The 13,119-nt window shown below is 46.2% G+C and overlaps 4 protein-coding genes across 4 annotated transcripts; 2 read left to right on the top strand and 2 right to left on the bottom strand.

Annotated features, from left to right (window-relative positions):
- Positions 1–57: 57 nt before the first annotated feature.
- Positions 58–1,496, top strand: GLAREA_00776 (Ypt/Rab-GAP of gyp1p; the record flags this gene model as incomplete). Its single annotated transcript, XM_008085534.1, has 3 exons — positions 58–507; positions 553–1,316; positions 1,373–1,496. 3 exons carry the CDS (start codon positions 58–60, stop codon positions 1,494–1,496), a joined length of 1,338 nt encoding a protein of 445 aa, XP_008083725.1.
- A 1,054-nt stretch (positions 1,497–2,550) lies between these two features.
- Positions 2,551–4,133, top strand: GLAREA_00775 (PLC-like phosphodiesterase; the record flags this gene model as incomplete). Its single annotated transcript, XM_008085533.1, has 5 exons — positions 2,551–2,685; positions 2,744–2,768; positions 3,234–3,552; positions 3,603–3,957; positions 4,041–4,133. 5 exons carry the CDS (start codon positions 2,551–2,553, stop codon positions 4,131–4,133), a joined length of 927 nt encoding a protein of 308 aa, XP_008083724.1.
- Positions 4,134–4,565: 432 nt separating this feature from the next.
- On the bottom strand, positions 4,566–9,441 carry GLAREA_00774 (P-loop containing nucleoside triphosphate hydrolase; the record flags this gene model as incomplete). Its single annotated transcript, XM_008085532.1, has 11 exons — positions 4,566–5,422; positions 5,472–6,335; positions 6,533–7,115; positions 7,176–7,487; positions 7,537–7,910; positions 7,957–8,020; positions 8,071–8,225; positions 8,306–8,459; positions 8,504–8,721; positions 8,771–9,140; positions 9,277–9,441. 11 exons carry the CDS (start codon positions 9,439–9,441, stop codon positions 4,566–4,568), a joined length of 4,116 nt encoding a protein of 1,371 aa, XP_008083723.1.
- Positions 9,442–10,614: 1,173 nt separating this feature from the next.
- On the bottom strand, positions 10,615–12,942 carry GLAREA_00773 (HCP-like protein; the record flags this gene model as incomplete). The annotated part of the gene is made up of 3 exons (XM_008085531.1): positions 10,615–10,738; positions 10,788–10,926; positions 10,977–12,942. The coding sequence occupies 3 exons, from the start codon at positions 12,940–12,942 to the stop codon at positions 10,615–10,617; spliced, it is 2,229 nt and encodes a 742-aa protein (XP_008083722.1).
- Positions 12,943–13,119: the final 177 nt, after the last annotated feature.

The raw sequence follows: 13,119 nt of genomic DNA, 5'->3' as shown, positions 1-13,119 counted from the left end.
ACTACCTGATGCAGCACTCAATTATTTGCTTCTCCTTATAGCGTCTCTTGCGCAACTATGTCTACCTCACCTTTAAAAGAAAGCGTTATCCCCAAACTTCCCCCACCAACCCCAGCTTCATTGCTGGACCCTCCGAGTCCAAGAACCCATCGCGCGCTGAGAAGGCTTCAATCCGCACACTCACTAGGCCAATCAAATTCCCAGCCATCTCTTATATCTCAACAACACAAGCAAGCGATCCAGGCGAATCAAACAACGTCCGATAACTCTTCAATCCCACAACACTCCCGAGGAAGATCTAATAGCGATGCGACAAACATGATGCCTCCAAATTTGGGCGCCGCTGGTAGACGGCCCATAACCAGCAGGAGACCGGTTGCGGCAGATGCTTTGTCCTTGGATCGATTGATTAGAGATGGTCCGCCAGATGGTGATTTGGTTGGCGCATTGGAAAGTGTACGGCTGAAGGTGCTTGGGCAAGGTATCAAAAGTGATACAGATGGCATGGTATGACATTTGTTCTCGATTGTGAACTAAACTAATTTTAAATAGTCATCTCTGCGAATATACGTTTGGCTCATCCTCCTCAACGGCCCTGTTCTAAATACCGACGACTACCTTTCCCTCATTCACCGCGGTGCCTCCCCAGCCTACTCCAAAATTCGCAACGATACCTTCCGAACACTGAAAAAAGATCCCCTCTTCAAACGTCGAGTCAGCGAAGCAAGCATAATCCGCCTTCTAAACGCTGTGGCCTGGAAACTGCATGACGCCAAAGAAGAGCGCGCGGAGAATTTAAGGCAGTTGACAGGTGGAAATATTTCCGAAGCTTCCAGCCCCGAGCTCTCTACTCCTTCAAGGTCCAGAAATCGAGCTCTTACGTTGACAACTGAGGGTTCTGATGCTGGAGGCTCGGAGCCATCTATTTACGTCCAAGGAATGAATGTCATAGCTGCCCCATTTCTGTACGCAGCACGCAGTGAAACCGAAGCATTCGCAGCCTTTTACCGCTTAATCACAAACGAATGTCCTGGTTACGTCCGAAGTGCTATGGATGGAGTTCACAAAGGGCTTGCGCTAGTCGATAAGGTGCTTGCGATTGTAGACCCGAAACTAAGCATGTATCTCATTGGGAAGGGGATGAGTGCCAAGATCTACGCATTTGCTTCAGTCACTACGCTGTGTGCTTGTACACCACCGCTACCACAGGTGCTGAGAGTCTGGGATTTCTTATTTGCATACGGTGTGCACTTGAATCTCTTGTGTATTGTTGCACAGCTTGTTATTTTGAGGAATTCTATTTTGAGTTCGCCAAGGTAATTTTCTTCATTATCATACCACCTTTTGCTCTTGCTGACAATGTTGATTTTAGTCCTACAAAGATCCTCAGGCAGTTTCCACCTATAACGGCTGAGACCGTTATTGAAGTTACGCTGAGCATTGTGAAGAAGATTCCAGATGATGTGTTTGCGGAGATTGTGACACATGCCAAGTAGCGGTTTATAGTTCTCAATTGGATTCGAAAATTTGTATTTTAGGGCATTGGGTTGGTTGCATGGATTGGCGTTTCGAGCGGAGGGGTTACGAGTTCTGTTTTCGAAGAAATAGCAGGAACTTTGGGTGGTTGGGCGCACTGCGGGTTACGCATGATTGTTATGATTTCATGAATCAGGATTAATGAGGCGGTCAAAATTGTTGAACGATTGGAATCTAGGTAACGACGGTTCTTGGAAATTAAAGTAGTTCGATATTCCTCCATTCTGCTGTTAACCCAAAGTCAACTAAATTTGGGTCATAAAATGAATTAAAACAGAGCTAGACATCAAGCTTCAAACATCCTCAGCTGATGGTGAATTGAAATCCCCTCTAAACGATAAATAGCACTAATTTATCATATCTCTTGTCATGATTGACAACGATTCTCGAAAGAAATTCTATAAGTCAAAGTTATATCTTGGTATCCAGTTGAGTTTTCACCATTTTTAGATACACTCTAAATTCTTTTCCTGGAGGTTTAGAGTGAAATTAGTAGCTTCTTTTACATCTCTTATATAGAGCACCAAACTCATGGTAAGTTATTTTCAAGAGAAGTTTAAGCGATGAATATCCTATCCTTATGTACCTTACTTCCATGTTTCTCACATCCACCACACCAACCCCCATTTTACTCAACCCATTTCACTAACCGATCTTCATCAACCTTACTCCCCTCCACGTGCCCCCAAACTCTTCCAAAACTGGCTCAAACAATTCTCACAACTCACTTTGTATGCACACTTCAGCGACCCTCCCCTGAAAAAGTGGGGACCCCTCACGCGACGTCATACCCCTACCACCCCAACGGACGACTCGGAATCAGCATCTCAACCACGTTCCTGACGATCCCTATTGCCATCGTAGATTCTCCTAGACCCACCTGTACTCCGTACAATGAACCTCTCCTCCATCTCCCATTTTTTGTGTATATAAATGTCCTACCAACTCCTCCCAACCTCCTCCCATCCCCGCCCTCCACGTCCCAGGAGATTCAGTGTCAACAAGCTAATCACCATGGCCTTCACGATCTCGGTTCTCGCGCTAACGTATCTGAGTGTCTCGGTTTGGGCGCAGAGTTTGCAGGATGTGTTGAGAGGTGGAGAGGAGAGGTATAAGTATCCGACTAGTTTTACGCAGGGGATTGTGCCGGTGAGTGAGATGAGAAGGGGGGGTTTGAGGATTTGAGTAAAGGCTGATTTTGAAGTAGAAGGGGATACATTCGCACAATGATTGTAAGTGAGATTTCTGTTTCTTGGCGAGGTGTTGTTTTTGGAAGATTGTGAGGAAAGAGGTTATGAGTGGTGGGATAGGATGAGATGAGATGAGATGAGTGAGCTCGAGTGAGAGTGAAAAGGTGGTAGAGTCTTTGGGTTTCTGAAGAGGATAGATGACTTCAAGTGAAGCATCTAGTGAAATTTGAGAACTGTGGTTTCATATTCTCACCAGTTTCTCAAGAAGAGCAGCGTGTTGATTACCATTGATGGCTCTCATGTGTTTGGTTCTTTGAGGGCGTTGATCTAGAGTTCATTATCTCCAAACATTTCGTCCATTATTCACAATACCAAAAACGTCTCCTACAGTACTCTTCAATATCACCAGATTCTCCTTCCAAACCACCGAAAAAACCACATTTCCACTTCCACCTTTAATTGTCCACCTAAAAAGTAAAGCTCGCTCAAACATCTAACACCTCACAGACTGGCGTCCTCTACCCTTCTACACAGCCCTATCCCAGGGCTGCATCTCAATCGAATCCGACGTCTGGCTCTACAACTCCACCCTCTTCGTCGGCCACGAACAATCCGCTTTAACCACCTCCCGCACCTTCCAATCCCTCTACATTGACCCCATCCTCTCCGTCCTGCAGCGTCAAAACCCATCTTCACCCTTCGTTTCATCACCAACGCACAACGGCGTCTACGACACCGACGCAGGCCAAACCCTCTACCTCTTCGTGGACCTCAAAACATCCGGCCTAGAAACCTGGCCTTACGTCGTCAAAGCCCTGGAACCACTGTTCGTCCCTCTCCCCTATATTTCAAACCTGAAACTAACCCACTCCCCAGCCGAAAAGCAAACTACCTCACAACCCTAAACGGCACCACCCTAACCATCCGCCCCGTCACCGTAATTGGCACGGGCAACACGCCTCTCTCGCTCGTCCAGCCCGTCACTACTCGTGACTACTTCTGGGACGCCCCTATCCCCACGCTGAACAGCACGTTCTCGAACATCACGGCGCTGGTGTCGCCGATTGCGTCGACGTCTTTTACGCAGACGATTGGTCCCGTTTTGGGGACGAGTTTGAATGAGACGCAATTGCTGAAGTTGAGGGCGCAGGTGAAGGTCGCGCATGAGAAGGGAATTAAGGTTAGGTATTGGGATCAGCCGGGGTGGCCGATTGGGACCAGGGATGGGATTGTGAGTTTTTCTTCTATTTCTGAGTCTGATTCAAGCGGGATGTGAGATGGGTTTGAAGTAGGTTGCTAATAGTTGGTTTTTAGTGGAGGACGTTGAGAAGTGAGGGTGTTGATCTAATCAACGCTGATGATCTTGAGGCTGCTGCTGGGAAGAATGGAGATGGAGAGGGATGGTGATTTGAAACGCATATATACCAATAATCATAATAAGCACAGCATAGTAAAACTGAATTTAGAAGACACATATATATGACTCAAAACCAAAAGTTCATGCTCCTAACACTTCATATTTACACACTTGCTAGCCCACAAAACAAAGCGAATCCTCGAGATATCGTGAGATACTACCAACTCCCAGTTTATAACACTCCAGTTTATAACACTCCAATTTATATTACTCGAACAGTCCTTCGCCCCTAACACCCAACCGACATTTTCAGAACAAATGACCTCCCAAATTTCGCAATCACAGATTAAAAACTCGCTAATCATAGCAAATACAATGGTATCGAAGAGATCATCCGGAACGCCGGAAATAGTACAAAAATGAATGTTACAAATGGCCGCGTAAAGGAACGACCATTTTACTGATATGTGGGCAGTCGTTGCTCACAATGGTGTGACGGTTTCTGATGTATGGGCGCTGGGCTCCTCGACTTGTGTTTCATTTGCTTTTGGCTCGTTGTCTTGGGGAATGTCAACATCCATCTTATCGGTCTCGATGTGATCGACTGGCTTTTCAACATTAGCTTCCTTGCCAACTTCAGTCCCGGAAATTCTATCGATGTCCATCTCAGTGCTCTCAGCACCTGGTCCAGTCTCAGAAGGCTTTACCGGCGAGTCTTCAGTAGACTCTTCAATTGGAGCTAGCGCAGATTCGGTGTTGTCGACCTCTGCTGCACTATCTTCAAGAGCTTTCTTCTCTTCAGCTTCTCTCTGCATCTTCTCTTCTTCAGCTTTGGCCTTTTCCTCCTCGGCTTCCTTTCGGATCTTCTCCTCAACCGCCTTTTTAGCCTCAGCAATTTTCTTCTCCATTGCTATTCTCTCTTCCTCGGCTTTTTTTGCTTTTGCTAGAAGTCGCGCTCTTTCTGCCTCAGCAGCTATCCTGGCTTCCTCAACGGCCTTTAACCTTGCTTCTTCAGCCAGTCGAGCCTGTTCGATAGCTTGTTTCACAATTTCAATGGTCTTTTCAGGTTCTCTGAGCATGTTGGCAATCTCAGCACGAAGATTGCGTTCCCATTTAGGCATCTGTTCGCCTTCTGGAAGTTGAGTTCCAGAATTGACTTGAGTATAGTCCCGGTTCATGATAGACCAAACTTCCTCAGTCTTAGCAGCCATCTCCTCTGCAACCTGCTTGCACATCGTGACCAGTCTAGTTTGCACAGCATCGACACTCTCTCTAAACATGGCTGACCTTGTGTCCTCAATATGCTCGCCCATATGGCGTTTCATCCTAACAAGTTGACCTAATCATGTTAGCCATTGTCGCATCTGACTCGAATGGGTTTCGCTTACCAGGTCCAACTTCTGAAGCACAGAACTCATATGCAGATGCAAGCTTGCTTGCAATTGCTGGTGTGAATTCTCGATTGGCATCTCGCTGAATATCGTTGATAAATCCTTTCATTACGCCTACCAAATCCGTAAATGTGGCTTCGTAGTTTCGGAGCTGTTGACCAAGCATCCCCAATCCAGCAACACCAATACCATTTTTGACGCACCAGGTTTCGACTTCCTTGTGGAACGCATATAAAAAGCTTTTGGATTTCTTCGAAAAGTTTTCTAAAACACCTGGAAGTCTGCGACCAAACGCCTTCTCCCAGTTGTTAGCCAAACTTTTCATAATGGGTTCAGCCAGATCCGCGTTCAGATCGTGTAGACCAGTGCCATTCTGAAAGACACCTGATCTGCGACACAGAGCTTTGTAAGTTGACCAGTAGAATCCTCCATTGTTGCGATCTCCCCAGCGCTGAGCTGTGGATGTTGCTTCTGCAGCTACCTGCTGCACCAGAGCTGGGAAATTCGAAAAAATGTTCTCTGCAAGGGTATCTCTCATATCTTGAAGACATTCCTCTACTGTCTTGTCCAAGCTCTTGTCAAGAGTTTGAAGACGAGCTTTCAAGAATCGAGATTCAGCATCGACTTGTGATTTGGTCATATGTAATCCAGTGCCGTCATTCGCAGACCAAAGACTGAGAGAATTTAGCAGTTGATTCAGGTCGGTGAGGAATCTGCGACAGTTGGATGCTCGGCCGCCTTCAGTCAACTTTTTGCAGTGAGCTTGGAGTTGAGGAATCATTGTATCGTCCTTTTCCGGAAAGCCTGGTACATCCGCATCTTTCTTCATTCGACCAGAAAGCTTTTGGTAAGCTCTCGAACCTGAAAATATGTTAGCATCGTAAATCCCAATTACAAATTGTCTGTAGCATGTCCCACAGTAGTGGCAGTTGAAACACGATATTTGTTCGATCAAGTTGACACAAACATCGTCAATGCCATCGAGCAAATAGTGCCTCGTTCAGCTGATGCCGATCTTGTCTACCAGAGATTTGTAAAGAAACAGGATATGTACTTACTAACGCAGAACACCTTCAATGACTTTGCAACTTCAGCATAGTCTCGAATCTCCCTATCTGGGTCAAAGTTGTCTTCATTCTCTTCTTCAGCGTTTTCCATGTCTAATTCCTTCACGCCGTCGGCAAAATCTTGCTGGATGGCTGTAGTGAAATAGTCGTTTCTTGCTTGAATGCAGATAGAATTGACCCTGACCTCAATGACCTTCTTTGCTTTTTCCAACGATGCAATTTCGGCTTTCTTGGCGGCGACCTTGTGATCAATTTCTGTTCGTTCGCGGCGAGCGTTTTTCTTTTGGGTTTTCATATTTTCAAGGACTTTTTGAATATCCTCTTCGGTCAGGGGAGTTCGCTCTTCTTCTTCAGGCTCGTTGTCGCTGTCGTCGCTCTGATCCTCATCCTCATCTTCACTAGAGATGGCTTCTTCTTCCTCGTCGTCGTCGTTGATAAAGCTATCATCATCACTATCCTCAGCTTGCTTCGACTTCTTCTTCTTGCGAGTCTTTTCGGGTTTTGGCGACCGCTTTCTCTTTTTAGTCGAGGGAGCGTATACAGTTTCTTCATCCTTCAGACTTTTCAACAGCTCCTATGTGGAATTTATTAGTGTCAGATTCGTCAAGGAGTAGCATCAAAGCAGTAAACATACCTCGTAAACTTCGGTTTCGTTCTCAGCTGCGTTGATGGTATCCAGATAACAGGATTTTGTTTCGAGGAGATCTTTCACGTCCTGTTGGAGTGTTGCTTGCTCCTCTTCGATTTCATCCTTCCTTGCCCAATCATCACCTACACGATCTTCCAAGTTCAGGGTATCCGCAGCTTCAGTTGTAGATATGTCGTCTGTCTTGGAGCAAATAAATGTCACTCGTGAGTAGGTACCATCAAACTTCAATTGACGCTTGAAAGACTCCCCAAGAAGATTTTTGGCAGCTTTGTCGTCGACCGCTCTGCCAATTGGTGCCTAATTAGTAAGGTTAGTCGAATTACTCCATGAGAGGGAGCCCACATACCACGACCCATAAGCCGGTACATTGTTTAAGATAACCTGCGGCAACCGCAGCTCTGGCAGCATTAGAATCATGTACTCCAGGTAAGTCGACCAAGATTGCCCCAGTGGACAGAGCATCAGCTTTTACGTAAATCCTGACCACCTTAATCAGAGGCCAAAATTCCATCTGCTTCTTCTCGGCCGGAGCATTTTTGTCTTTCTTCTTTTTCGACTTTTCTTTGCTATCCACATAGTACTGTAGAGCGCGGTAAAAGACGTCTGAATCCCTTTTCTCGAGTTTCTGCGTCGTTCCCAGCACGTTTTGCACGGCCTGTTCTTTCATAAGTTGCTCAACACTGCTTTCAGCAAGTTGCTCCTTAGTTTTCAGAGGGTAAACTACGGTGTGTTAATGATGGCCTTCAGAAAATCAGAATTATCTTACCAGCCCGAACTTTTGCCCACGCAACACTGGCTTCAGAATCTGGATTGCCATTATCTCTGGCGAGCTGCACCAATTAGCATAAGTTGATGGGAATTTAGGAGCCAAATAGCTTACAGATCCACTTTCGGTGGTTAATTCGTCTAAAGAAGCTTTCAGGTCCTTTTCCCACTCCTTGGGGTCGATGAATTCAATTTCCGCACGGTATTTTTTCAATGGGTCATCAGAATCATTCCATGACATTTCAGTAACGACGGCCGTGCAAGCTCTCACTATAGGTGGTTAGGATCAATATGCATTGAAAATCAAATATTCGCCAAGTTGGCACGGCGTGAGAAGCGGGAATACATACTGCAGTTGGTTGGTACAAGCCGTTCTTCTTCTAAGAGAGCGTTGATAACAGAACTCTTGCCGGCACCTGTATTGCCTACTACACCGATGACGGTAGGTGTCTGGACTGTGGTGTTCCGTAAGTTTGATAGTTGTTCGAGCCAATGCTTATTATCCTGTGAATTAACCAGGCAGCTTTTAAATGTATCCATTAATGAACCAAGGAGATGCTTGTAATCAGCAACCTTGGCCTCAAGTATTCGGGCGTCGCCGTTTCGATGAGCTTCTGCATCTCTGCGTTTCTTACGCTCCCATGATCCGGCACCGGCTCTTTGTGGTCCATATCCATCTCATCCTCTGCCTCTTCTGTTTTTGGCGCGAAGGCTTTTTCAGGAACTGTTGGTCTTGCAACCTCTAGGGGGAACCAAGGTTGGTGTTCTGTAGTTCAAGTTAGCAGTGATCAAACAATGAATTTTTCACTTCTTACCGGGTTCGTGCTTCACTGCCACCGTTTGAGGTGAAGGCATAACCGCTCTATCCAACGTACTAGCCGCAGGTAGCATATTTAAGAATGGTGAACGGCTAGGAGAAGCCTGTGGCTCGCTCTTGAGCATCGGTTTCTGGTCTGCATGCTTCCGTGGGGTGGAAGTCTGGGGATCAATAGGCTGCAAAGGCATCCTAGGAGGCTGCGTCTGTCGAAGTTTAGTTGTAAACACAACGATATTATCATTGAATTGGTTGAGATTTCGGACTTGAACAGCATCATCGATCTTAGGTACGCCATCATATGCAAATTCGACATCTGTTACCGCCTTTTGCTTGATGTATGCTTGTCGGAGTCTACCAACAGAGTGCCTCTACAGGTTAATTCGAGTCAGTGATTGCATTAGATAGACACCATAATGTCCATGGGTCAATGAAACATTTGGATAGAGGCATTGACGTTCAATGCCTTTAAGGACTGGATTTACTCGTTGATTGGAATTAACTTACTGCCTTGACCTTAAACCACAAGAAATCATCCTTAGTACATGCAGGTTGAAACACATCATGAGGAAGGACTGCAACACCAAAATCTTCTCCAATCTTGTCTGCATCTGGTTTGCCTCGAAGTGAGATTGCACGAATTTCAGCCATCGTCGGGCCAGTTCCAGCCATTGTGTAGGCTTGTGGAATCTTGAAGCCAGACCCGTCACTTTGACGGTCAACCAAGTAAATTGGAACCCCCAAAATTCTAGGTAGTATGGTATTGCCAATCAAGAAAGTGGACTAAGTTAGAGTCTTGTGTCGCGTAAGACATAGACGCTTTGAAAAGATGTATTGGATAATCCAGAAATTTGTTAATACAATCTAAGAAGTGAGGGGAACGTGTTCACGCGATTCCATAATCGCGAAACTTCCACGCGTCACGCTTTGACCAGGGTGTCAATCACCTAAGCTTCGACTGCTTCGGGCTTAGTAAGGGGCTTGCTGACTTTTGGCAACGGTTTTGTTGCACATCGCAATGCTAAGGATTAAGATATTTATCCTCATATCGAGGTTGGGGTTAGGGTTAGGAATCCCTTAATCCTTAGAATTCAGGCTCGTAGTAACAAAATAATTGATCGTCAAATACTAACATCGACGAATTGTTCCACACAATAATGCATATTCCGTCTATTAATCTCAATCTCAGAAAATAATGTAGCCTAAATGTAAACTGTAACTAAATAGTCAGAAGGTCACTGCCCCTTGCTTGTGTTGTGATTACCTTACCAGAAGTTCTATGGCGTAACTAGGTATTAAGACTCTTCTCCGCTCTAGCCTCCGCGAAATCTACAGATATTCCTCCATCACATTGAAGAAGTTCACGTACATACTCAGTTGTAGAAAGAAAACAAGTGCTTATTATATAATCCACGTTCGACTTCTTCCTGCTATTGACAAAATGCTCTAAACGAGAAAATGGCTGCTATACACATTGAGAAGAATCCATAAACAAGAAGGTATCAGCCCACTATCCCGCAATAGAAGAAGAGAAAACCCAAAGCCTGACCCCCAAAATAAATTGGCTAGGAATCCCAAGGAAATGTCCCCTTTGATAGTGAATAAGCAGTTACATGCTTGAAAGCTTAGCATATCATGCACTCGAATATCCCGTGCTGCTGAAAGGCAGAGTAAATCCTTTAGAGCCAGCAACTCTTCCCCAAAATATAATTACCACTGTTCCAAAACTCCATGAAAAACGCTGATGCAGAGTGAATTGTGACGGGACAAACTAAGCAAAAACGCCGGCAAACCGATTTTGCCCCTGGTCATTATTAACATTATAGATAGGTAGATATGTTTGGCTTAGGACTTGTTCCTGCCAAATATGTGGTGTTTGCTTTTCTTTTCCTTTTGTGTCTCGGTCGATAAGCGCGGTTCTGGAATAGCAGTCGCTTCATCATCGTCCTGGTATTTTGGCTTGTAAATCCTACATGGATGTTAACAGGGTTCATTTGCTTTCTTAATGATAATCTTACCAAGAGTTTCCGATCATACTAATACCCTTTGCTTCTGCCTGTCGGTAGAATCGAGCACTCTTCTTGAGGTTCTTCTTACACCCAATTCCTTGAGCATAACAGAAGCCAGTCTCAGCAAGAGCGTCAGCATCGCCCCAAGCTAAAATTTGGTAAGCCTGGAATCACTAAGTAAAAGCATACAAAACTTACATCCAGCAATTTCGAAGCATCGTAATGCAAGAACCTTATCCTGCTCGATTCCCCACCCATTCATGTGACTGACACCCAACTCGTAGATGCTCAATGCGAACTGAGCCTTTCTTGTTTTCGTTTCCAGGGCATCAACAGTTTTCCCATCTTTGATCAAATGCTCATCATCGGCAATCTCCAGGATCGCAGAGTCTGCAGCTTTACGCAACCAAGCGACACCTTCCTTTTGATTCGGTCTACAACCCCATCCATGTCGGCAGGCAAGAGCATAAAGAAGCATTCCAGTAGGGTGATTCTGACGTGCTGCAAGGCGGAGATGATATGTTGACTTTGTTAAAGCGCCCTCTTCATGGAATTGGATAGCCTTCGCAACATGTTCCTCTGCGGACATATCAATTGTCGCGGTCGTTGAATGCTGAGACTTAGCTTTAACCGTACTCAACGAGCTCAACGATGGTGTTCCATAATCAGTTGACGGCCGGATCCAATCGCTGGACGCTGATCGTGGGTCAAATGAAGGACGGCCCCCGTCCAGAGATGGATCATATGAAGGTCGCGATCGGTCAGCAGAGGGTCTGACGTGGTGCGAGGTCGATGGTCTTGAAGGTGGCGAGGGTGGAGCGCCACCATATGGCTGTACATTAGAAAAGCTGACCGGTTGCTCCCAAGAAATTTGTGTAGTTCCCAGGTTTTCTTGGAATATCAACGAGTTCCGTTGGAGCATCTTCCCCCTCGGGAGAGAGAAACGAGAGTAGACATATGATGGAGCACCGCTCGTTTCGTTTTCAGGAAACCCCTCGCTGTGCATACTAACAGGTGTGTGAACAGTATCATCCTCCAGCAAAAAGGACGGCTGGCTGTCAGAGGACGCCTGACGTGAGGGTGTATCTACTTGCTGTGAAGGGGTATCCATTCTCACAGGTGGATCAGCGGAAATACTGATAGCACTTGCTCTACTCAAAGGTCGCGAAAAATTGAATGCCGGTCGCGGCAATCGTGTTCCCCCAAGAGAAATTTCCGAACTCATAGAAGGTGATCTTTGGGCATGAGAATAAGTATGCCCCGTGCTAGGTGAGGTAGGAGATGTAGATAAAGACACTCCGCTACTTGATGAAAGTTTGCGATGGGTTTCCCTATGGGGAGATAGAACTCGAGGACCGTGTCCACGGTTTGGTCCATGAAGATCATCATCCGAACTTTCGATAGACATCGACCGCGGACTAGGGGTTCTCGGTTGTCGGTACGGTGAGCGAGGTGGTGCCAAAGCCCTGGAATCATAATTGCTAATGCCCAAAGAGTTGTCATTTACTCTGCGATAATGCTGTGCGCGTGCACGAACGGAGTCGACATTCGACCGCAACTGCGATACTGGAGGAGCCATGTCCATCTTTGGAAATCTCTGGTCTCGCTCCAATGGTGGAGGAGACAGTTCCCTACGGACTCCAAAATAGCCAGGGTCCTGGGATGAAGAACGACCCTCTGGCTTCCTACCTCGATACTCTTCTTGTGGGAGCTCGGCTTGTGGCGAGGGTGTGGGCATAGGAGGCGCATTGCTACTCGGGATAGGAGCACCACCAAGAGATGGATGAACAGACACTGGCCGATTTAAAGGAGCCTCCACCTCTGGCTGGATACCAAGACCAGGACTTTCATTCTGTGGTGATATGGGTGTAGCCTCTGCAGACAATGAGCGGAAATAGTTGGGCCGTCCTTGGATAAGAGAATTCTCGATGGCTAGAGGGGGGAGCCTGCTCATCCGCCTTCCACTTTGCATACTCTCCTCCAGTTGCTTGGCCAAAGCCCGACTTTGGGCTGCGAAGGCATCGAGAGGTGAAAGTGCAGGCGGCACATCTCCCGCAACGTGTAGACGTGGTGATGGGAGGTTTCTTGGAGATGCGAGACCTGAATTTCCCAACGGACCATGCGATTGCGACCGCAGATCAATAAAGTTCGGACGGTTGGCCATTATGGACTTTCTGCAGACGGCTGTCAAGCCGGTATTTCCTTTGTAACGTTATCCTCCGTCTCGAAATTCTGATCCAGTCGCGTTTCGGGCACGAGCATGAACGTTGAAAAGGAAGTTGTTTGTTGTAGTGCAGGAGCTGAGTCGTAAATCCAGGTTGACAGGATTTCCGAACAACAA

The sequence above is a fragment of the Glarea lozoyensis genome (assembly GCF_000409485.1).
Source record: "Glarea lozoyensis ATCC 20868 chromosome Unknown GLAREA3, whole genome shotgun sequence".
NCBI lineage: Eukaryota > Fungi > Ascomycota > Leotiomycetes > Helotiales > Helotiaceae > Glarea > Glarea lozoyensis.
Note: the sequence above shows the minus strand (reverse complement) of the source record. Positions and strands in the feature narration are given on the sequence as shown.